At 40.3% G+C, this 24,123-nt stretch overlaps 4 protein-coding genes across 7 annotated transcripts; 1 reads left to right on the top strand and 3 right to left on the bottom strand.

The window, feature by feature from the left end:
- Nucleotides 1-559: 559 nt before the first annotated feature.
- On the bottom strand, nucleotides 560-12,388 carry LOC136248814 (uncharacterized). 3 transcript variants are annotated; one of them, XM_066040624.1, is made up of 14 exons: nucleotides 12,307-12,388; nucleotides 10,959-11,107; nucleotides 7,295-7,373; nucleotides 6,059-6,180; nucleotides 5,494-5,568; nucleotides 4,937-5,041; nucleotides 4,373-4,431; nucleotides 4,245-4,324; nucleotides 3,355-3,440; nucleotides 3,180-3,309; nucleotides 2,801-2,895; nucleotides 2,568-2,747; nucleotides 1,279-1,380; nucleotides 560-839 (listed from the first exon to the last, which is right to left on the bottom strand). In XM_066040624.1, the coding sequence occupies exons 1-14, from the start codon at nucleotides 12,313-12,315 to the stop codon at nucleotides 656-658; spliced, it is 1,455 nt and encodes a 484-aa protein (XP_065896696.1). In that variant the 5' UTR covers nucleotides 12,316-12,388; the 3' UTR covers nucleotides 560-655. The 3 variants fall into 3 exon arrangements, with proteins under 3 accessions (XP_065896696.1, XP_065896697.1, XP_065896698.1); XM_066040626.1 differs by having other exon boundaries at nucleotides 698-839; nucleotides 1,239-1,380; XM_066040625.1 differs by lacking the exon at nucleotides 5,494-5,568 and having other exon boundaries at nucleotides 561-839.
- LOC136248815 (large ribosomal subunit protein eL43-like) lies at nucleotides 12,349-12,961 on the top strand. Its single transcript, XM_066040627.1, has 4 exons — nucleotides 12,349-12,405; nucleotides 12,517-12,645; nucleotides 12,694-12,776; nucleotides 12,831-12,961. Exons 1-4 carry the CDS (start codon nucleotides 12,403-12,405, stop codon nucleotides 12,892-12,894), a joined length of 279 nt encoding a protein of 92 aa, XP_065896699.1. The 5' UTR covers nucleotides 12,349-12,402; the 3' UTR covers nucleotides 12,895-12,961.
- A 1,731-nt stretch (nucleotides 12,962-14,692) lies between these two features.
- Nucleotides 14,693-22,806, bottom strand: LOC136248806 (golgin subfamily A member 4-like). 2 transcript variants are annotated; one of them, XM_066040617.1, is made up of 8 exons: nucleotides 22,499-22,806; nucleotides 22,025-22,447; nucleotides 21,369-21,536; nucleotides 15,932-21,313; nucleotides 15,829-15,876; nucleotides 15,546-15,680; nucleotides 14,959-15,006; nucleotides 14,693-14,902 (listed from the first exon to the last, which is right to left on the bottom strand). In XM_066040617.1, the coding sequence occupies exons 1-8, from the start codon at nucleotides 22,754-22,756 to the stop codon at nucleotides 14,819-14,821; spliced, it is 6,546 nt and encodes a 2,181-aa protein (XP_065896689.1). In that variant the 5' UTR covers nucleotides 22,757-22,806; the 3' UTR covers nucleotides 14,693-14,818. The 2 variants fall into 2 exon arrangements, with proteins under 2 accessions (XP_065896689.1, XP_065896690.1); XM_066040618.1 differs by having other exon boundaries at nucleotides 21,390-21,536.
- Nucleotides 22,807-23,007: 201 nt separating this feature from the next.
- On the bottom strand, nucleotides 23,008-24,085 carry LOC136248812 (cyclin-dependent kinase 5 activator 2-like). Its single transcript, XM_066040623.1, has one exon. It carries the CDS (start codon nucleotides 23,836-23,838, stop codon nucleotides 23,065-23,067), a length of 774 nt encoding a protein of 257 aa, XP_065896695.1. The 5' UTR covers nucleotides 23,839-24,085; the 3' UTR covers nucleotides 23,008-23,064.
- Nucleotides 24,086-24,123: the final 38 nt, after the last annotated feature.

The raw sequence follows: 24,123 nt of genomic DNA, 5'->3' as shown, positions 1-24,123 counted from the left end.
TCAGGTTTGCAACAGGTACAGTGTGTTTTTATCCTCTTAACAGATAATGACCAAGCACACTTACTTCCAGCATTTCATAAAAATTTGGAAAGTCCAAACAATCAAGCTCTGCCATTGTATAAAATGAAGTAGTCTATTACACTCAAAGATATGATACAAGAAGCAGCTTGATAGTGAATGGGGCCAACTTGTTCTAGTGGAAGTCCAGATGTATTTTCCATACCATTACATTTTCACTACTAGGGCCACCTCATATATAAGACCAGTGACCACATACTGCAGGACCAAGCTCACTGCACAAAATTCCCTCAATAATCAGGCCAGTTAAGCAGGCAGTCAAGATATCACTGTAAAACTTGCTGCTCCTAAGCACCTAATTTACCTGTACCTATATAATTGTAATGCTGGATAAAACTTGATGTAAATTGCTGTTATACATAGCAGTGTTGGTTTGTTGAAAACCTTGGCAATAAGGCCACTTTGTTTTATGGTGAGGTTTTTTAGTAATAGGGCCACCTCACTAATAGGGCTACTTGTCGTGTGTCTCATAGGTGGCCCTATTAATGAGGTTTCAATGCACCTGCTTTATAATATACCGGATGTGTAAAACTTCATACATACAAAATTATACATTCCATTACATAACAATCACACACTATGGAGGGTCATGACTACCAAAACAAGTGTACAAGATAACTGGTAGTGTGTGTAACTGGTCTCCTCCCAATATCCGATGACAAAGATATTCAATGTAGTTACCAAGGTTGATCTCCCTGCTGGCTAGACATGGCATCTTCAGGAACAACTCAGCAACCCTTGAACTGCCCTTCTCTATGTGTCTGTATAGAAAAAATAGCATACATACACAATAAAGGGGATCAATGTATACTCCATGTGTGGAGTAAAGGTAACTATATCTTTTAAATATCCCTACTCACTTTATTTTAGTACGAAAAAATGGATATCACACAAATATAATTCCAGAAGCCATTTAACACTTATGAGATCCTGGTAACCCCAATTTATGGACTAGCTCACATGATACACACTCACCTCACATGATACAGCGGTTCTAATAGATCTTGCACAACAACAATACATCACGTGCGGTAATTATAGTTTGAACTTAAAAAATGAATTGACTTGATTGGACGAAATCTTGTGCACGTGATTTCGCTTGTTTTTGTTGTCGCACAAGGTTAGAACCACTGTACACACTCAATACAAACTCAACTCACGTGATACACACTCAGTTCACATGATACACACTCAGCTCACATGATACTGGAGGTGTCCAAGATGTCACTGATGTGTTCTGTTAAACAATAGTCTGTGAGATCATGTGATCCCTGGATGATGTCACCTGACATGAAGTTATACCTACACAATCACATCATCAAAATGATGGACATGATACCTCAACTGAACTGTGTAATTGGAGACTCGGAAACAACAGACTCGATGGTTTTCAGTAAAACCTGTGTATTAATGTATACCTTGGGACCAACCAAAAGTGTCTCGATTATCAAGGTGTCCTGGATACTTTGGGACCTTAACTAAGTGTCTGGATTATGTAGGTATCCTCAAGTGTCCACATCAACAGGCTAGTATTTTAAACTTTTTCTAGCCAATTCGAAATACACCAGTCTACCAGATGCAGTGCAAATACTAGGATATTCAAATAGAACAACCCAAAACTCAAAATTTATTGCTACAAATAAGGATAAGATATTATTAGCAGGATCTCCACTACAAACTCATAGAAAACCAAGGTGACTTAACTACTCTAATTGAACATCACACCTACTCATAGACATTGCAGTATGCCTTGAGGAGCACACAGAAGTAAATTTGTTCAGATGAATGAAGCACATTTGTTTATATACAGAATAACTGTACACTTGTTCAATAGAACACACTCACACACAAAAGGCAAAACCTTTGACTGCCATGCTATGTAGTCAGTTTGCAATCACCTGAACCCTTAATGTTGCATGAGCTGGCTGCCATAGTGAACACATGTTCACCTTTTTGATATTAGAGGTTTTGGCAGGAGCTCAGGTGAATATGAACCAACTATGGATGGTTATGTCTACCCAGTGAAGCAGCACTGGGACACCTATGTGCTGACAGCCAACCTCAACAAGTAACCCACAGGAGGCTATATCATGTCTCACAGTGGGCACAAAAAGTCCTACCTGGACTTCCCCAGTGTGTGAGACATGGACAGTTGGCATTAGGTACCCATTGATATTACAGCTGGGTGGACTGCTTCCCCAGTTGATACCAGGACACCAGATCCTCAATATACAGCTAGAGCAATGTGAGTAAAGTTTCTTGCTTAAGGAAACAACAATAATAGCAACTGGGCATAACTGGACATCAAAACTTCAACTACCAGGCCACACGCCCACACACACACACACACACACACACACACACACACACACACACACACACAGAATGTTCAGATAACGGAGGTCCTAGCTTACTGCACTATATTAAAAGTAAAGTTACACTTCTATTTTATACTAGAATCATGTAGTTACCACACAAATATTACATACCTGTCACTGACTAACTTTCTAATGACATCTTCAAACTTGGCATCTGGTGTTATCACCATGGTTACCAGTTGATGTAAAAAGTACCAGAGACTCTTAACCAGAGTAGTGTGACCCCAGTGTTCTTCAAATGGAATAGCAGCTCTGTACACTTCCTCCATAATAAGGAATGTGTCTGAGTTACTACACGACAGCAGACAGATGAGACAATGTGTCATATTACACAAGTATCTTACCTCCATACATTGATGGAAATACCTGGTTCCATGGTAACCACCTCGTGAAACCAATATGGCGGGATATATATTACATCTGAAGGTTGTAAAACTATCTGACAGAAAACAAGATGAACAAGTTGTGAGTAAACAAACTTTGATTGATTGTACACACTCAACAAATCCATACACACACGCTCATCCACACATGGCACATGTTGCACACGTGTACAGGGTGTATATGCATTTACGCGCACACGCATGCAATACAGGCATGTACACATGCACGCACGCACACACACACGCACGCACGCACACTCACGTACGCACGCACACCCACGTACGCACGCACACCCACGTACGCACGCACACACACACACGCACGCACGCACACGCACACCTCTATAGGAGTGGGTACAATTGAAGGAGAAGTGGTATAAGTATAAAATGTCTGCCTATAGTAATGATGAAGACAAGGGTAGAGCTTTAGATGATGATAATCTGATGGTGGCCAGAGAAGAAATTTCTTCCTATGAGTAAATAGAGTACAATAGATGAAACACAATAGGCCACACCTTCCCCTGATGACCACATGGAGGTTATGTGAAGTGTCGTAATGAGTGTGAGCTGTGACATTTCCTGAACCAATCCAGAAGTTGACCTGAATGTGGAGAAGATGTACTGGTAAACAAAATCAAAAATTCAATGTTGGGCCAAGGATGCTGGGGTATGCCACATCATTGTGTGTTATCAACAAGAAAAACAAGAGAAACAAGATCTTCACACAAATGTAGCTCCATAGTACTTCTTTGAAGCGACCATTCTTGCAGTGAACTTGTACGCTAGATAGGGCTGGCCAAATACCAAATACGAGTGAGACTGCCATAGCCATTCCCACACTACACACACACACTATACACACTTCTTGAATTCTAAACTATAGACCCTTTGCAGGTGAGCTGCTGCCATAGCAACATCCGCCATCTTGGAGTACAACCCGCTTTTGTAACCATGATAGTGTCAGTTTCTACAGTACCAGGAAGTAGAGCTGCTTCTTCTGCATTCTATGGCAAAGGTTGACCACTACGCTCTTTCTTACGCTATCAAACGGGCTGTACTCCAAGATGGCAGATATTGCTATGGCAGCAGCTCACCTGCAAACGGTCTATAGGGTCAACTATATCTGTCTTCAATCCAATCCCCCACCCCCATCCACCCTCCTAGCCACGGGATGCTGGGTAACCTAATTACAAGTAGGCCAGATTAATGAATAGACTCCTGACAATAGCAGGGTAACCTGTAACCTGAGTCTCTTCCTAGATGTAATGTATGGACTGTGTGCATAGTGTTGTTGGCTTGCAAAGCCAACTCAAGGGCACCCTAACCCTACACGCATGCACGCACGCACGCACGCACGCACGCACGCACGCACGCACGCACACACACACAACACACAGTGACTTACTTGACCTAGTGAGTTATGGGAACGAAATGTCACTTGTCTCAACAACTCATCAGAATACACTTCACTACTACTATTGATACCTGCCACATCACACAAAATGTATTGTTACAAGTTGTTACCATGCTAACCTAGTAACTCTATTCCACCTGAGGCATAGTAATAGTAACCATCAGATTGATCAGTCAACCTGTGATGTCATATGATGTCATATGATGAAGACATACTGTAGACTCTGGCTACATGTGCTTATATTTTTCAGAGGAAATATTTGTGAAACATACTAAGACCTTTCTACTAGGAGAGCATTATTCATGCAAACCATGTTTTCCCCAATCAATTTGGATATTACAATTTAGTCAAATTGTTTGCTTCAGTCGAGGAAATGGCAATCCTGACCAATCAGGTATAGCTATCATTACAGGTGGTAGTATCTACTAGTCACGTGTCTAGCAAGGAATCAAGTGTACTGTGACACTTTTGGTTTGTTATAACAATTATTTGCTGCTATTCTATGCAACAACAATTTCTATTAAGCACTTAACAAACGGGTGTCTAGCATACGTAAGTATACACTATGGGCTTAACAGGTGATATGGACTCACTAACCACATGTGCCTAACAACCAGAGTCTAAAGTAATACGATGAATATGATATCATCCATGATGGAGTAATATCATCATAAGTTACTCACTTTTCAAAGAACTTCTTGACAGGGAACAGAATCTCTTGATAAGGTCTCTCTAATGGTTCAGACTCCACCAACTGACTAGTACCATAATACTTGATCATCTGGTCACTATGGATACACAGCTAGTAATAAATGTACTACTGACATCATTAAGAAACCTCTCCCAGTAGAATAATTTTAGTGATGAAACTTATCAATATGAGGAGTTAAGGCATGCATCCCTGCAGCCAATCATGCAGGTAACTGTAGGAAGATGGGTTCAGCTAGGGTACCCAACAACATTATTATTTGAATGATTTGATATATTTGTTTAAACTCTGGCTAAGGCCGTTCTTCCATTCCAGAATATACACTAGTTACACACATACAAGTACAAAAACAAACCAATATACAAAAGCACAGCATAACTACACAAACAAAACATAATTACACACCATACAATATATAAATTGTAAGCAAGTTTTGAAAAAGTTCATTGGGAAGAGAGTTCCACCAGAAGTTACCTTTTGATGGAAAAAGTCAGAACAGTGTGTGAAAAAAAATGACTATACTTTACTCACTATGCCAAGTATGCTCTTTCTATGGGGCAATTGTGGGCAGAAATTTGCCTCCAGAAGACCAACTCACTGACTGTTCTATTAGAGACACAAATACTAATAGCTGGACAAGATTAAAAATCTATGAGCAAAATTCTATACTGTATAGCCTAAATATTTTGAAGGGCAATATTTTCGAGGTTGACACTTAACGCAAAAATAAAATTTTCGTGGATTTGCAAGCAATCCCATATGTCATATATGGAGGTCTAAGTTTTGCAAGGATAAAAGATTCATTGTTAACCCCAAAAACCTCGAAAAAGCAAAAATTTCCCCCCTCAAAATATTTAGGCTATACGGTATAGGGGTGGTAGTAACTTACATTAGGTAACATGTTAAAGTCAACTTACAAAAGATACTATACTCAGTGGTCTAGTCAGTTCAGTTCACAAATGTGTAGAGTTAGAACTGTTAAACATTTTTAGGCCCACCATAAAGTACGCACCAAGACATGTAAGGATCCCACTATATATGGTATGTTGTGTCCTCCACCAAAAGAGGTTCCACACTACACACAACCAGCCATTACCTGCTCTTCTTGACTAGTACCAGCTTCACTCTACTTGCCAGACTATCAAATGACCAGTCCCAAATTGACCAGTTATCATAAGGAGTATTGGTGAGGAGTGCCGGCCTGCCCCTTTGAGTTAGCTGAGTAGGAGGAGATAGGATAACCTTATTAACTACAACCAAACTACAACAGAGTTCAAAATAGAATTTGACTCAGCATTTTTATATTCACTGATCACTACTACAATAACAGTCCAGTATACCAACAGCTAATTTTCTGTAGTGGGAGTGCTATAATTATTAACCCTCATGGCACCGAGGGTTACTGTAGTTGTCTTGTGCAGCTCTGTGGGATTTTTTGTTATCACTTTAATCGCTGCGTACTTCATTCAAAGGTTTAAAACTAGGCTTCTCTTGGTGAGTTTAACAAACGGAACGTGTGGATTGTTCTGCAAGCACTTTTAAAAAAAGTTATGGTGATATTTGTTGGCCTTTCTTGCTTCTTGGTGAACTTTGATGTACAAAAGTAATAGCAATAAATTCTTTTCAAACCATGATAGTGCATTACATTCCACTGATTCAGACAAGGGATTGACAAACTCGACTATGAGGAGACTTACACACTCATATCTATCATACATTCTATCCATATAAAGCCTTAAGGCATTTGTATGCATACAAAGATAGTGAGCATGGCACTTAGTTGAGGCAACTAATTACACCAAGATGTTTATTGCATAGTGTGTACCAGCCACTGGAATTTGATGGTAGTAGACGATTCAATTTACAGTTTGGCATCTCCATTTGCAGAGTGACAAGATACAGGATGAAGTTTATTTGTCGTGAGTGCCCCCGGCATTTAAGATTATACAGTAACTACTATTCGGCACCATCATTTAAATGGATCCACGCATGTATTCCATTCCCTATGGCTGACATCCATACATGTATGTTTATCTAAGTGTAGTTTAGATCTCCACACAACTGCCAAAATACTCTAATAGAACAGTCAGTCAAACTAAAGATGTAAAGGGTTGGGATAGGAAGTCAACTTATTAAAGCAATTTTGGATACATTAAGCAGATAACTTTATCATGTTTGGGAGATTATTTTTGAGTTTAGGCAAATTAACTTACTTACAGACTTCACAGTCATACAGTTAACTAGTATAGGTCCCCTATCACGCTTACATGCTGTATGATGACACGGTAAATCAAAACAATACACCACAGATATCACAGCATTGCCCACTCACCATATCAGTCATATGGTAAGGATTATTGTTGACATCATCAATCAACCATTGCTCCTTATCCACATGATGGGGTATCTCCCTAATGAAGATGGTATGTCATGACAACAAAAACACACACAATGTGGTAGATGCCTTGAAATCTGCAACAGAGATAGTTAAAAATGTACACACACAAAATGAGGAGACTTGCACAATCACTAGTATTTTTTTAATCGTTAATTTAAAAATTAAGTATATAGAGGGATCCCAATCGCAAAGTTGCTGGAAGAAAGTGTTGATACAGAATATTAATGCCTCGATATGGTTTTGTTGGATGAAAAAGACAAGCAGCCTGATTGAAGATAAAAGAAACGACAAGGCACAGGGGCCTACACTCGTCGGAACCCCAAAAAGGTACATCTCACTGGTGAGTTTGTTATTGTGGCCGTGCACTGCTTCATTTGGCCTCTAGGCTTGCGACTGTGGTGAGTGAGTGAGTGAGTGAGTGAGTGAGTGAGTGAGTGAGTGAGTGAGTGAGTGAGTGAGTGAGTGAGTGAGTGAGTGAGTGAGTGAGTGAGTGAGTGAGTGAGTGAGTGAGTGAGTGAGTGAGTGAGTGAGTGAGTGAGTGAGTGAGTGAGTGAGTGAGTGAGTGAGTGAGTGAGTGAGTGAGTGAGACCAAATTTCAAGTTTTAGCGATTTTTAAAATAATTCTAATATCCAGTAACCGATAAGTGTTTCTCGTTTTTAATACTCCATGTTACAGTAGATGGACTAATATTATTCTGTAAAGGTGATTTTTGTGGCGTAAGATGTCTCCAGGATGATTTTTGAAGGCAGAATTTTAGGCGGTATACGTCTTTTTTGGGGAAATCCTACTTAAACAAAACTACCGTACTGTTTGATAAGGTATCCCTTAACTGTCACGGAAATCAAGACCACCAGGACTCTTCTGGTTAATTGATCCCAAGCAGCACATGTTGTAGAAGCTATACTGCAAATTTATGGCTCACTATATGTAGACTTCTTGACAGCAACTGATCATATTTAACAGTGACATGTGGCTGTAAAGTGTGTGTGTGTATGTGTGTGTGTGTGTGTGTGTGTGTGTGTGTGTGTGTGTGTGTGTGTGTGTGTGTGTGTGTGTGTGTGTGTGTGTGTGTGTGTGTGTGTGTGCATGTGTGTGCAGTGTGTGTGTGTGTGTATGTGTGTACATGTGTGTGCAGTGTGTGTGTGTGTGTGTGTGTGTGTGTGTGTGTGTGTGTGTGTGTGTGTGTGTGTGTGTGTGTGTGTGTGTGTGTGTGTGGTGTGTGTGTGTGCGTGTGTGTATGGGTACATACATAGATAATATAGGGATTCACAACAGTGACATCATTCCAATAGGAACTAATAGTTTTATTCTCGTTACAGGTCCAAGACTTTGAGTAGCCATCTCTACTTCATGAATTTACCTTGACAGTTATTACAATGGGTGAGTGTTATCAAATCTCAGCGGTATGGAGCCAGTTTGTCTCAAACTTTATTGTTATGGTTGTTTGGGTGTGGCCCCAATAAATTTTGTGGTGTTATAAGGACTCTGACAAGGTATGAGAATTTTTTCAACACTAACTACAGTAAGTCCACAATGGTTGAAGATTTGTATGAAGGATATATTTGTAAACTGAGTGCTGATTCTGTTGACTACTGAACTTGTAACCAAGCACCTAACAAGGATTGTCCATAGTGACATCACCATTACCAATCCCATTTTATTATATTAACACACAAAAACAGCCAAGCTGGGAAAAGATAGTGTGGCCACAAAAAAGTCTTGGGTGAAAAAAGTTGTGGAATCAAAGGTTGCAGCCAAGAAATGGCTGTAATGATGTTGATGCTAATAAATTTTAACAATGCACACAGCCATTATTATTAACATTAACATCATTGCAGCCATTTCTTGGCCACCACCTTTGATTTCACAACTTTATATTTCACCCAGGCTTTTTAAGGCCGCACAGCTTGGCTGTTTTTGTGCAGATTTCATTTCTTTTTCTACTTTGGCCAGAAAACCAAAGACTTGGGGTAAACATTTCTCGAAGACTTATAAATATATTGTACTGCACAATTTACTTTAAGGTGGCTGGGAACAGTTTCTGTATGGCTTCACAATGAAATTTACAGGGCCTCAAACAAGCAAGCTATCTTCACAAAGTGCATTGAACTAACAGAAATCTATGAAGCAGTTTGTCCTCTACCATTTACAACAAACAGGAGCTCTCTGGGATGCGTGTAGCGCAAGTTACAAATTTAGCCCTTCAAAGTGAACTCTTCCTCCGCGCTTGGTGCTATGGGGCTGGATTCGCTATTTACTTGATTATCTATCATTGTGCGGAGGTACTTTTCCTACCAGGTCTTTAGTTCACGCGTTAATTCTACCCATGTCACACAAAGATTTGAAACAGGTTTTTTTTAATTCGCCACTGCCAGGTCGAAGCGAATACTAAAAATCGGCTTCCGCACAATGGCAGCTTATTTACTACTGCTTGCCCATCCAAAATTCAACAGTCATATCTTGAAAAACCGGCAACTAGTTCATTTTTGTATGGAGGCTTGTAATACTAGCGCACAGCGATCTTGTTAAATGCTGTGATGATGTGTGCTTATGCAACATAATTATATTCATTTGCAAATGACAGGAACTGGTGGTCAACCACAGTAATGATTATATTTAAGCCTCATAGCTAATGTGATTGCTTGTATAACACTGTTGAAACCTTATGAAAACTGTTCCAAGCCACCTTAATATTTGGTAATATCATTGTAATACTCTAATAGAGTACACATTTTTTGAGGACTACTTCTATTGAAATTACAAATGTTTAAATTATAAGCAGACTTAAATTTTAATTTATAAAGCAGAAATTAAGTGAGGTGATCCACCAGGATAGCAGTGGTGGGGGTGTTAGGTATGGAAGTCCTTGGATCAAACTTTGGTAAGTTTTTTTTCAACATTTTTGCACATTTTTTACCCAGTAGTGACTGCTCTATTAGAGTATCTTGATCACACAATTTTATACTTGCTTGGTTTTTGCTTTATAACTTCATAGCTGTAATTCTATTGCTATTCAAACTATCAAAAGGCATTGCTACAATGATCAGCCTATGTAAACACCAATTTTCAAGTTATTCCCATACTCGGTTTACCCTGTAGCCATGACAGAAGTTTGAAGTTTGTACGTGAATAAACAATCAAAACTTCTTAAATATTCATTGGAACTTGGTACATGAATTCACCTTTACATGCTCTTCATTTGTGCCAAAAATCAAGGCAATCGAAATACCCATTAACATTCTATAGCAATTCATGTAAATGTGCGAAAATCGAAACCCTCGTAGCCCCCCGTACGACACAAGAAAAAAAAAACCAAGAAATTAAATTGAAACTTTGAACTCCCATGTCTTGCAGATGGTTGTTGCAAATTTAATCAAATTTGCTGTGTGGCCTACCCTACCTGGAGGACAGCTATAATACAAAAACGGTGTGCTTTGGAGAAGGGGCCGTGAAGCTATGCATGCGTAAAAAAAGCTGTACTCTTCTTCCCTGTCAAGGTTGGTGTGCCAGCTTTCTTGGCTGTATGACACACTACCGTGCGTTTTGATCTACTGTGTGTGCACATGTGCATCTGTGTGTACGCATGGTTATACTCACTGTGATCTCAGTAAATAGTCCAACAAATAGGCCACTAAAGGCCACACCACTATCAGTATTATACACATACTACCCCATCCCCATCTGTTTCGAATCCTGACTGGTTTCTTCCACTTGCGATGCTTGTCATAAAACCAAAACCAGTCAACCTATAAGTAAAATAATACACAAGTACTCACACCATTAGACACAAGAGTATCAACATACTGTGATGATACAACAAACTAAATGAGAAACAAATAGCTTTTCAGTTGTAATTAAAGTTGTAATTAAAGTTATAAAAGAGTAATTTCACATCTACACAAGAAACCACACATTAATTACATAAGCCTACCCCTACCCTAGGGTCATATGGGCACAGCAGTGGTGACAGATTCTATTGCAAATTCTCCTGTATTTAGGGCAATGTATCCCCACTCCTAATAATCCACCTGTTATCTACCTCAAAAAACAAATATGGAAACCCATGGGGTGGAGTATGCCATTGATAGATGCATCATGTTCTAAATTATAGATAACACATTCGGCATGGCCATGTGAGGGTATCTTGGGCGATTGAAAGTTTCATATCGCCGCCCTGCATGTTTTCATGCACCCACAGGGAACAATTACTTATTCCTTAAAAATGAAATACTCTTATAGAGCAGTCAATTGCACTGTAATAATCAACTAAAAGGGCAACAGCTATATGTATTTCTGAAATAATCAACTCCAACTACCAATGAGATCCACCTCACTCCCTGGCACCATAGGCACACACACACTATGCACACACACACACTATGCACACACACACACACACACTATGCACACACACACACACACTATGCACACACACACACACTATGCACACACACACACACACACACACACACACACACACACACACACACACACACACACACACACACACACACACACACACACACACACACACACACACACACACACACACACACACACACACACACACACACACACACACACACACACACACACACACACACACACACACACACACACACACACACACACACACACACACACACACACACACACACACACAAGCGGTCTGGACAGGAGTATACTACTGGCTAGCCAATGACAAATACATCCTGTGCATGCGTTCTGGATAATAGGAAAAATAAGTAATAATCGCCTGCTGCTCAATTTTTCAACAAATCTGAGCAAGAAACTAGAGGGGAGTGAAAAGCGCCTCAAAAACGTTACAATACAATGATACCATAGATAATATAAAGTATATATTATCATAATATAAAAAGTATATATTGTCTATGATGATACTGAGTAGCTGATGAACACTAGACTGAAAATGCACATAACATACCCAACTCATTCCAGTAGATCTCGTTGTATGATTTTACTTCAAATACTGCGCACCAAAATTTTCCAGTCTTCTAACACTTTGGTGCGGCGTGTCATAATGGTAAGTGTGGTTCTTTATCAATAATAATCCCTTGTTAGCGCTGTGTTGTATCTGTGGTATTCGTATAAGTTAACCAGCGATGTATTCTTTTACTGATGGTGTAATTATTAGGCGAAACGTACCAAAAAGGTCGGAGTTGTGGGCAAGTATGGCACGCGATACGGGTCATCACTTAGAAAGATGGTGAAGAAGATTGAAATCAGTCAACACTCCAAGTACACGTGTTTCTTCTGTGGCAAGGTAACTGCTAACATCGAAGCATACAGCTTTACCACGTACGTATTGTAGGAAGCTATGAAGAGAAAATGTGTAGGAATTTGGCACTGCAAGAGTTGTAGAAAGACCGTGGCTGGTGGCGCGTGGACCTTCACGTAAGTAGTAGCCGAAACACAACAGACAACGTTTATCAATGTTCTACACTGCAGGACTACAGCTGGTACCACAGTCAGGAGTGCTGTCAGGAGATTGAGAGAAATGGCGGAGACATAAAATGACTGAACATTTTTGTTAGACCACTAAATGTCTACAATATCAAGTCCAATTTCCATCCAGCCCACACTATCAATGTTGGTCTTCGGTTGTTGCTTGGCACAATTGTGTCTGCAAGCAGAGGGTGGGTGGCAGGGTGCATGTGAATTGTTTAGTTGTATACTCATAGCACACACTAGCTTTATCAACCTGCTGTATCAGTTACTATGTACAAAAAGGGATTTCTGTTGAAACCACAGAAGCCCACCTAGATCCACTACTGCACAAGGGTCATAATTGAAAGTTGCAATGTTGATAATTTATGAAAATGGAAATTTGTACAACTAAATGGTGCATGGCCAACTTGCTCTGCTCTACATGTATTCACAGATGATAATGACAGCTAACGTTGATGCTCACAAACTGTGCCCAACAAGTAATAAATATAGTTAATAACACCCACCATCATGTGATCAATAAAGTTTATACAGTTAATAGCATTCAGCTGTAGTTCTGTTGAAAAAAACCATAATAACTGCTCTAAATGTTGTGTTTGAACTTTTGTATATAATTCCTTGCCCTCAAGAGAGAAACTTCACCCACCTGGAGCATGGATACAAATCATAGGCAGTAGAAACGAGATTGGACAATGCTTGAAAGCAAAGTTACTCAAATGGAGCAGTACCTGTACACGTAGCTACTCTAATAGAATAGTCGCCTTTAAGCTGTAAGTAGCTACTTGCAAAAAGATATTACAATTAGGCTCTTAGTTGTTCCTGCAGCAAGTCCCCAGACCTCTACCCCCCCAATGGAAGTTTCACTGTCAAAGTTGGTCTCCTAACATTTTGGCCTGCTCCACCACCCCTGATGCAAATGCATTGAACTAGCATCCATTAAATTGTCAACACTTCACAACCCACTGTATTAAAATCAACTGAGATATTAATTGAACAGTCAAGCAACTAGCTACTGTAATCAAAATACTATGGCTTAGTCAACATTTGCCCTACAGTTAGTTTTCTTATATAGCATGGGTATATATATGCCCTTGAACACCTTATTCTTAGGGACCCGCCGATTATGCTGGCATAATAATGAGCATAATAGGCGCCTGAAAGCATTGAGCATAATGCTAGCATAATAGGTAGAATATTTGTGCAATGCTATAAATTCTTGCTTATCAAAATACATATCCGACAAAAAGATCGATATACTCTAATTAATAGAACAGTCAGTAACTCTAATAAAATTATCAGGTAGCTGACTGTTCTATTAGAGTATATCGATCTTTTCTGTGACATGCATTTTGACAAGCAAGGATTTACAGTCTGTGCTTCAACCACTTACTGCTTTTTCATAAAGTGCAAAGTTATTAGAAAAATATGGGAACTGAGGTAAAAATATTGAGCATAATTTGAGCATAATAGGTAAATATTGAGCATTAATCTAAGCATAATAGGTAAATTTTTGAGCAGTGCAGCATAGCATAATAGGTAAAATAATGAGCATAATCGGCGGGTCCCTACTTATTCTACAGCTGTTATAGATCCACCACTAGCACTGTGGCTGGGTACCATGTGGCTAGATGCTGTTATGTGATCTAGTTTCTGAACTACCTCTTGTGTTTCATCAAAATTATTTAATTATATACAATTGTTACAGAACATTTTCCAGAAGACAGCACTGCATAGATGAATCTGCCATACTCCATTGTGTAGGGTACATCATATTTTACAAACTCATGTGTCACAATATAGATCAACTGGACTCTCAACTTAGTGCTCAGAGCTGATGTTTCATGCAGTGTCTATTACACAAATTGACAAAAAGGTGTTTTTTTTATAAACTGAACATGACAAATGTACAGAGTATACAAGTGGTGACAGGTGAATTGTCTCCTAGTACAAAAATTCATTTAATAGAAATTTCATTTACACAAATAATATTATAGTGCTGCTGCTTTGTGTAGCACTTTCTTTGTCTGGTCAGGAGAGAAGCGTGCAAGGGATGCTATAGCCTTCACCAAATGCTGTAGACACAACAGCAGTCAATATAACACATCAGAACTGTGTAGTGTTAGCTCACCTTACTCTCTTTACCCATCATGTAGTTATATAGTACATTCTTGAAATACTGAAAGAGAAACATTTATAATTCCACTGAAAAAACTCAGCAATAGGAGACTGTACATGTGCTGTTGATTGTATACGTACATAATTGTCTAACTTGAGAGATTTTTGTCTATAGCATGCAATATGAAAATGTTTTATTCCACATACACTATAGTGACTTGCTTAGACTCTTTGCAAGTTTGTTAGTAGGTCTAGCTAATGTGTAATGGTGTATCAGCTATACCAGTTCCACAAAACTTGTAGCTGTAGCATAAGACTTCACTACTGACCTTTAAATTTTTGATGAAACACTTCAATATTGTATAAGAGAACACCTTAAATGCAGATGAAAAAAAAACTTTTAGTATGCAGTGAAAAGACACCTTTGAATTGTGGCATCTGTTTGCAGTTTGTACACCCTTAACTAAGGACACCTCTACTCAAAAGACCCCAAATGGTGTCCATCTTTGAGAGGTTCCAGTATACTTTAAATATATAAGAATAAAAATCTTACAATACCATGCATGTTGTGCACATGTATGCAGGCTGGGTGGGGCTCACTTCAAATTCCTGGCCATGTGGTTCTGCAGCCAGAGTTATATACTTGGAGGGTGTGTCCATAGTGGGTGTGGTGGGGGATTTGATCGGAGTTGACTGAATGCTGTGATCAGTCTTGATCTGCTGTAGTTCAGTAATCTGTAAGGATGGAAAACAGCACTAAAAACATGATTACCAGTAGTCAAACAGTGATCAAATGATCATAAGGCAATCAAAAATGATGGCATCATCAATGTTATGAGCAACAACCAACATTCACAACATGATCACACTATCAAGCACTTACAGATCTTAAGTGTTCATCATTCTGAGCACCCAAAACTTCTAACTGTTCCTACAGGTAATAAGGTAGAATAATACACACAGTGTCTCAGCAGTCCACTCTCTACCTGTAAGCTTCTAATATCTTCAACGAGCTTTAAACGTTCCTTCTCATTGGAGCTCAACGTCTTCTGATACTCCTTTAACATGGAATCTTTCTTCTTGTCACTGCTTCTTGCTGCAGTCAATGAAGCTACCTCAGCTCGTAACTGCTCTAAATCATTCTCATAAAACTGTTTTAGTTCTGCCAACTCTGTGGCATGAGCCTGCCTAACAGATTCCACAGCAACTTCCTTCTCTGCCAGTGCCTGCTCCAGGCTTTGCTGGCTCTCCACATGAGCCATTTCAGCAGATGACTCTTTCTGTAGTTGCTCTATTCTGCTTCTCTCTGCTGCAAGCTGCTCTTGAGCAGACTGTGCTTCGAGTTTAGAAGCTTCCAACATCAGTTTAACATTTGACAATTCTTGTTGAATATTCTGCTCTTTATCCAACATGGCAGCCTCTAATTTGGCTCTCTCTTCACTAAACTGAGCCTGAAGTGCAACCATTTTTTCCTTCTGTTTGCCTTCTTTTTCTTGCAGTGCACTGTCACTCTCTTCTCTCATGGCAGTAACTTTCCTTTCTGCTTCATGTTCTAGTTCAGCAAGTACCGCCTGCTGCTCTGAAGTCAGCGCCAAAACCTTCTCCTCCAGTAAGCTAATTTTAGCATCTTGCCCCTCCTTAGATGCTAACTGTTCCTTTAGCTCCACACACTCAGCCTGTACAGCTTTGTAGTCTTCTTGTAGTTGAGCTATTGTTCTTTGTGATGTCTCAACCTCAGCTGTAATGGCAGCCACCTGAGATTTGTGTTGTTGCAGTAAAGTCTGTCTTTCTTGTTGAGCTACCATCAGAGCCTCCTGCATCTTTCCTTCCCATTCATTGGCTATTGCCTCATTGTCTTTCTTCAAGGAAGCAGTCCGCTGCTTCAAAACACTTGATGCTTTCTCAAGCTTCTTCTCGAGCTGTGAGGTGTTTTCATCAGCTTCCTGTTTTTGTTGAGTCAAGTCAGTTACTTGCTTTTCATAAGAAGCAAGTTGTTCTCTGAGTTGTGCCTCCATGCTCTTTTTTTCTTCCAACTCATGCTCACATTCTTGTAGTCTACTTGTCAACTGTTCTTGCTCCTTTCCAAACTGCTCGACACTTTGTTGCTGCTGTTGCTCCACTTCTAACTGCTGTGCCCTATTAGTCTCATCTCTGCTGAGTATCTGTTGCTGTAGAGACTGCAGCTGCTCATTGAGGGAACGATTCTGGTCTTCAAATGATGACTTCTCATCTGAGAAACTTTTCTCCATATTTCTCAGACTCTCTTCTCTCTCAGCAAGATCGCTTTGTAAGTTAGTGATTGTTACTTTGAGATCTTCCTCGTTTTGTTTCATGTCAGTAATTTCTGCCTCATGGCCTTTGGTAACTTGCTCTAGTTGAGTATTAAACTGCTTTCTCATTCCGGCAACTTTGGTCTCAGCCTTCTTCTTAATTTCAGCCTTTCTGGTTTCAACCTGGGATTCCAACTCGGCCAACTTACCAGTCAACTCCTCAACGTCAGTATCTCTTAGTGCCAGTAATGCCTGGAATTCTTTCAGTGAGTTTTCTTTGGTTCTTAGCTGAACATGAAGATCAGCAAACTCTTGTTCCTTACGAAGAAGGAGTGCCTCTGTTTGTGCCTTCACAGTCTTTATTTTCTCCTCCAGCTCAAGAGCACTCTGTGTGGAAGAGGATTTTGCTTGCTCTACTTGTTTGGCATAAATGTCCCTCTCCCGGGACACCTTGGATAACTCGTCATTCAACTTAGTCACTTGCTCTTCCACTTTCTTGCTACTTGACATTTCCCTCTCTTCAAACTTTGTCCTCCATTCCACCTGTACAGCCTCCAGTGCTTGTTCATGAGAGGATTGTAGTGAAGCCAGAGCAGTTTCTTTTTCTTGAGCAGCTTTTTTGAGTCTATCCTCCAACTGGGCTACTGTGGAGTCCATCTTAGCCTGCAATTGTTGCTGGTTGGCCTCCATCTCTAATTGATGGTTATTGATAATCTGAGACAACTCCTCATGATGCTTGGCAGTCACAGATTCTGTTGCCTCTAATTTCTCTTTGCCCAGTGTAGCCAGCGTCTCCTCTTTTAATGACAGCTCCAATGTTAGTTCTGATATTTTAGTGGATTTCTCTTGATCCACTTTTTGAAGCTCAGAGCTCTTAGCTTCTAATTGCCTCTTCAGTTCCTGCAGCTTGGCCTCAGCTTTCTTTTTTAGCTCCACAAACTTTTCTTTCTGCTGAGCCAACTCTTGTTTGACAGTATCAATGGCAGAGTCCTTATCACTACACACTTCCTCCAGTGATGTGTTGTGCTGCTGAGTCAACTGATCAAGTTTCTGTCTCTCTTCAGTCATTGACTCTTCCATGGATTGCTGGACCTGAGCAATCTCTTGTGCGTGACTCTCTTTTAGCCCATCCAGTGTCTGAACATACTCCATTTCTTTCTGCTGCAACTGGTCAGTTAGCTCTGTAATATTGCTCTGTAGAGCAATCGCTGACTGCTTGAGTTCAGTTACTTCACTGTCTTTTGCATTAACAGTGTCTTGGAGTTGTTTCAATTGTTCTTTATGATTGGAAGACATCTCGTCCATGTGTGACTGAAGTTGGGAGGCAGTTTCTTGGACGGCTGCTTCATGTTGAGCTTTAATTACCTGCACAGTACCAGCATGTTGAGTACCTACAGATTGTAAACTATTCTCTGCAGCTTCCAACTTTGCAGTCATTTCTTCTTGTTCCTTAGCAGCCTCTTCAACTCTCTTAGTAAGCTCAGCAATTTTTGCATCTTTCTTTTTCTTCAACTCTGTCATTTTCTCACGGAACTCTGTCACAAATCCTTCCTTAAGAGTTTTCACTGTTTGCTGCTTGTCAGCTTCCATTTCTTGTTTTTGTTGATCAAGTGTCTGTAGCAGTTTAGCTAACTGTTGCTCTTGTAGTTGCAGTTGTTCAGCCATTGTAGCCTTATCTGACTGATAAGAGGCAACTTCTTTTTCAAGTTGGCTGACCTGCTCTCGGTTAACCATACTGCCCAACTCACTATCTTTAACTGCCAATGAAGACTGTAGTTCACTAACTGAGCTTTCCTTGGTCCTCAGTTGTGCTTGGAGATCAGCTAACTCTTGTTCCTTACTCTTCAGTAGCGATTCCATTTGAGCACTCATAGTTTTAACCTTTTCCTCTAACTCAACAACAGTTTGTGCAGAGGAGTCTTTCACTTGCTCCACTTGTTCAGCAAAACTGTCTCTCTCCTGTGACAATTTGGAGAGCTCTTCATTCAGTTTAGCCACCTGTTCCTCTACTTCCTTAGCACTAGATTGTTCTTTATCTTGAAATTTTGTCCTCCACTCTTCCTCGAGAGATTGTACAGCTTGAGCATGAGCTTGCTCCAACTCAGAGAGAGCAGTCTCTTTATCAATCTGAGCATCAGTCAAGTTCTTCTCCAGCTGAGCAATACGAGTTTGGTATTCTTCAGTCAAATTACTCAATTCCCTCTTGGTCTCACTAACAGCTGTGGTCGCATCAGATTTCTCTTTTTCAATCGCTTGTTGCAGTTTTGCATTTTCATCCTGCAAGGCTTGCAGCTGTTGCTGCTGCTGCTCGCTAACCTGTGTAACCTTCTCTTCTGCTAGTCGACGTACCTCATCGTGCTCAGCAGTAAGGGAACTTTTAAGCTTGGCTGTCTCCTCTTCAAAAGCTTTCTTAAAGGAACTCTTTAACTCAGCCTTTGTGTCCTCAAATGTTTTCTTAAGCTGTTTTATTGTGTCTCCATGTTCACTTTGTAGCTGTTCAATCTCTTTAGCATGTTGGCTCATCATAAGTGACCTCTCTGCTTCACTGGATTGTTTTAAGTCCTGCAGTTCTTCTGTCAAAGAATGTTGCTGAATGTCCAACTCTTTTAATCTTTGCTCTAAGGAAGCTTTCTCATTTTGAACAGACTCCAACTCAGACTTATGGGACTTCTGTAGGAATTCACTTTGAGTCTTCAGCTCAGCCACCTGTGATTCCATCATGGATAAAGCTTCTTGAGAAGTGTGGTACTGTTGCTGTGCCTGTTCTAATTGAGAGTGAAGCTCTTGTGTCACCTTGGTGAACTGTTCTACCTGTCCGCTACTAACAGCTGCCACTTCATCCCTCAAGGATGACACCTGTTTCTCCAGGGCTTGGTTCTCCTCCCTCAGAAGATCCATTGCTCTGCCCTGCTGTAGCTTCTCCTCAGTAAAACGTGTTTCTATTTCTTCCTGGGATTGCTGGAATAAAGTCTCCTTCTGTGCTAAAGTGTGTTTCATTTCCTCCTTAAGTTGCTCGATTTCTGTCTGCTTGTCCTGCTCCAATTGTTGGCACCTTGACACTTCCCTCTGTTCCAGAGCATGTAACTTAGCTACATAGTCCTCCTTCACTGCTGCTAAATCAGTGGAGTGATGCTCAGTTAATCGGTGCTCTAGCTCAGACAATTGTGTACTATTCTGCTCCTGTAGAGTAGAAACTTCCACACATTTTGCATCTAATTCTTTCTGAGATGAAGCAAACTGGGCCGTCACCTCAGTAAGTTGCTTCTCTTTAGCAAAAATGTCAGCTTTAAAAGTTGATACCTGATTAACCTGTTTATCTAGTTCTTGTTGTAACCCATCTAGCTGAGAAGCTAAGTCAGCTTTCTCTTGTTCATGAGCAGTCTTCAGTTGTCGAACTACTTCATCCTGTTGGACTTGAAACTTTGCCTCCAACTCTGTAGTTAATGATTGCACCTTTTCTTCGTGCTCATGTCGCAGTGATTCCTTAGCAACCTTTTCATTTCTCTTTGCTGATTGCAGTGACTCTTGAAATGCAGTCTCTTTCTCTTCAAGAATTTTAGAAATAGTTGCAACCTTCTCCAAAGCTGCTGCCTTCTCAGAGTCCAATTGGCTTACATTATTCAACAATGAAGCATTTTCTCCTGTCAAAGCTTTCAGAGTCTCTGCATGTGCTGCCTCTAAATTTGACACCTTTGCATCATGGGCACCTCTGTGCTCGTCAAGCTTTCTATTCAATTCATTAACTTGAGCAGAATTTGATTTCTGTAGTTCTTCCATTTCAATAGCATGTTCAGATTTCTTATCTTCTGTAACTTTTTGTAGCTGATGATTGAGAGAGTCAATTTCAGATTGGAATTTCTCTTCCTTGCTAGCTAGCTCAGATCTAAGAGAACCCTCTTGCAATTTCAAACTGTCAAGTTGTGAACGCGTCTCTTCCAATTGAGCGTTCACCACTGTCACTTCTTTGTCATGCTCTTGCTTAGCTGTTGTGCGCTCAGTCTCAAGGTTGGTGATGGTGTCCTTAGCAATACGGAGTTCTTCTGCAATCTGCGAAAATTGTTCGCTAGCATTTCCATCAGTAGCTTCACTTTGAGAAGTCTATAAAGCAAAATATAACAATTTTATAAGTTTATTTTTAGTTAATCTTTCATACCAGTGTTTCGATCTCTTTCACCTTCTCTTGTAGTTCTTTCTCAAGTTGAGCTTTCTCGGTGATAACCTGAGTCACTTTCTTCTTGGCTGACTTGAGAAATCCCTCCAATTTCGCTACCCTTCCCTCCAACTCTACCACCACCTTGTCCTTTGCTTTATCCTCATTGGCCTAGAAATGGGTACACACAGATCCCATATTGTATCAGAATACTCTCTAATAGAACATACACCAGCTTAATACCTAATTTAATATACCTGTACAGTTTACACTATACACAACATATGCATACAAACATACATAAAGATAAATAACACACACAATACACTGTTTTTGCCACCCAATAAACCTGTACTACACATTTGGAAAACTGGAAAACCTGTGCACCACTAAGGTAAGACAGTTAGTGCAATGACAGGGATAGAGGTTGCAAAACCCAGAGCTCAGTAACAACAAGCACACACACAACTACACATGCACGCACGCACACTTGTACGCATGTTCACACATACCCACATGTACAAGACAAATAGCACACAGTCACACACAATTCAGGGGAAGACCACATGTTCCCTACTCGTACATAATTGAGACACATTAATTATGCCTTCAGACAAGTTACCAGGGCTTCTACCACATAGACTAATAAGGTAACAAACCTTTTCAGCATGTTGCTGCATTGCCTCCTTCAGCAGCTTGATTTGAGTGTCTTGTACCTTAATTTTCTCTTCCTTCTCCTCCAGTTGTTGTCGGAACAGCTCTTCCATGTGAGCCTTAGATTGGTTTACCATGTCCTGTGTCTCCTTCAGCTCTGCGACACGTCGAGCTGACTTGTCTTGAGCCTCCAGAAGAGTTATCTGCAACTTGTCGTTCTCTTGTTGCAGTTTCTTACACTCTTCCATAACATCCGTGAAACGGCTCTTGTACCGCATCGCTACCTGTCTTTGTTTCTTCACCATAGAAACCAGGTCTTCACGTGAGAATGACTCTAAGTCTGAAGCAATAGGACTAGGACTACTAACTGAGCCCTGTGGAGTACCATTGGTACTCGGTTCTGGAGTAGACTCAGGCACAGGAGATGCCTAAGTGATATACATATAGGTAATAACTATGGTGACGCTGTCTCATCATACCTTACTACTCGTCTTCACGCTAGACTCCTTATGGGTAGAAACAACAGGTGCTGTGACAGCCACTGGTTCCTGGCTACCTACAGACGATGTTTCTTTGTCAGTGTGGTCGTCATTAGATACCGAAGACTTCATAGGACTTTTAGCGTCCCCCGAAATCTCATCCGTGGAATTCTGTACCGATCCCTTTTGGTGAGATGGAGTCCTCGGCTTAACACTGGCTTTATCGCCAAGTTTTTTCTCTTTCAAGTTCTTAAACATCCTTAATATTTCCACGCGCGTTAACGTTCTAAACGTAACCCACCAAAACTAAAGACGCTTGAATACTACCGTAATTCTCCGTATCCCTTAGATACCGCGTATGCGCACAGGCGCGAAATTTTATTGACTTGCCATAGATATCTATGGACTTGCTAATGACAAAGTGATTTGGGCAATTGTTACAGTTACATACACGAGAATAAAAACATCAACAACAGAAAGAAAAATAAAAGCTATTACATAGCTGGTGATTTAAATTTATATTTTATAAACAATTCAATGACACAAAAACAAAATAATTACATGTGTTAATGTTTAGTTGAGCTAGCTGTGTGCACTCTGAGTTCTCTCAATACTTTACAATAATGTACATGATCTTGATTCAGTTCCAACATCTCTTCTGTCATGCACATTGATAGACTAAGACAATTGTCCCAAAATGATACTCGGTCCTTGTACACCAGGAATGGCTTCAGTGGATAACTGATCTCGTTAGCATTGTAAGTATATGAGATGTAGAGACACATGAAAAACAGCTGCTTAACATCTAACAAGTTCTTACAGTCAAACATTTCCAGTGCCTTGCGCATTAACACGTAGGTAAACACGATGTGAGATTCACAAATGAACGAGCTAAGGGTCCATCCATTTAGCTGCAAGGCACGGTCTGCAACTCTGAACCATTGGATTGTCTCGGATGGGTTTGTCAAGTGGGCGTTCTTTCGCTGAATGTAGTGGCCCAGTGCGACGCACAAGTCTGACAGTTTGTACGCGGATCGCGTCTCTCTCTGGATGACTGGTTCTGGGATTGGCTTTGGTGTAGGTTCCGGTTTGATTATATGGTTTACAACTGGTTGCTGCTGTTCTTTCTTCTCTTCCAAAATCGCATCAGCCGAAATTGACTTCACAATCGTAACCGGACGAGCTTTCGGCTTCAACTTCAACTTAGCAGCAGCCGTGGTCAGTCTTTTCATATCCTTAGCAATCTTGACAGCTGTTTGCTTCGTTCCATCCAAGGAACTTCTTCTTCGCTCTTTATCAGCAAGGTGAGGATTAGCGGAAGCTGATAAAAATGCACCCATGGCGAGTCAAGGCAACAGAAGGTGTTGATAGTTACAATAAGGCGTAAAATAGTTAGGATTTAACACGTTTCTCTTTGGTAGCAGCACCAAAATTGTCAATCTCGAAAATAAGCTTCTTTTTCAGTCGCAGACAACTTTCACGAGGGCAGAACAATACCCTGCAGTCGAATAATCTTTCCTACCCTAGAGTAAGGGGAGTAGAAGGTCTTTTATTATAGCGAAGATTTACGCTTCGTCAAATGTGCATGTGTGGGTCGATGCTTTGTACTTTATATCCGTTAAGTT

Source organism: Dysidea avara, chromosome 3 (genome assembly GCF_963678975.1).
Source record: "Dysidea avara chromosome 3, odDysAvar1.4, whole genome shotgun sequence".
In the NCBI taxonomy this organism is placed as follows: domain Eukaryota; kingdom Metazoa; phylum Porifera; class Demospongiae; order Dictyoceratida; family Dysideidae; genus Dysidea; species Dysidea avara.
This window is presented reverse-complemented; position numbering and strand designations above follow the sequence as displayed.

Bases quoted from the DNA above. Each gene is read 5' to 3' on its own strand.
- LOC136248814 (XM_066040624.1), bottom strand. The intron at 4,325-4,372 runs GTTAGCATGGTA...GTGATGTGGCAG, and splicing joins AGGTGGAATAGAGTTACTAG to GTATCAATAGTAGTAGTGAA. The intron at 3,441-4,244 runs GTAAGTCACTGT...CTCCACATTCAG, and splicing joins CCCATAACTCACTAGGTCAA to GTCAACTTCTGGATTGGTTC.
- LOC136248815 (XM_066040627.1), top strand. The intron at 12,646-12,693 runs GTAACTGCTAAC...TACGTATTGTAG, and splicing joins CGTGTTTCTTCTGTGGCAAG to GAAGCTATGAAGAGAAAATG. The intron at 12,777-12,830 runs GTAAGTAGTAGC...TCTACACTGCAG, and splicing joins GGTGGCGCGTGGACCTTCAC to GACTACAGCTGGTACCACAG.
- LOC136248806 (XM_066040617.1), bottom strand. From the start codon at position 22,756: ATGTTTAAGAACTTGAAAGAGAAAAAACTTGGCGATAAAGCCAGTGTT. The intron at 22,448-22,498 runs GTATGATGAGAC...TATATCACTTAG, and splicing joins GCGTGAAGACGAGTAGTAAG to GCATCTCCTGTGCCTGAGTC. The intron at 21,314-21,368 runs GTATGAAAGATT...TTTGCTTTATAG, and splicing joins TGAAAGAGATCGAAACACTG to ACTTCTCAAAGTGAAGCTAC.
- LOC136248812 (XM_066040623.1), bottom strand. From the start codon at position 23,838: ATGGGTGCATTTTTATCAGCTTCCGCTAATCCTCACCTTGCTGATAAA.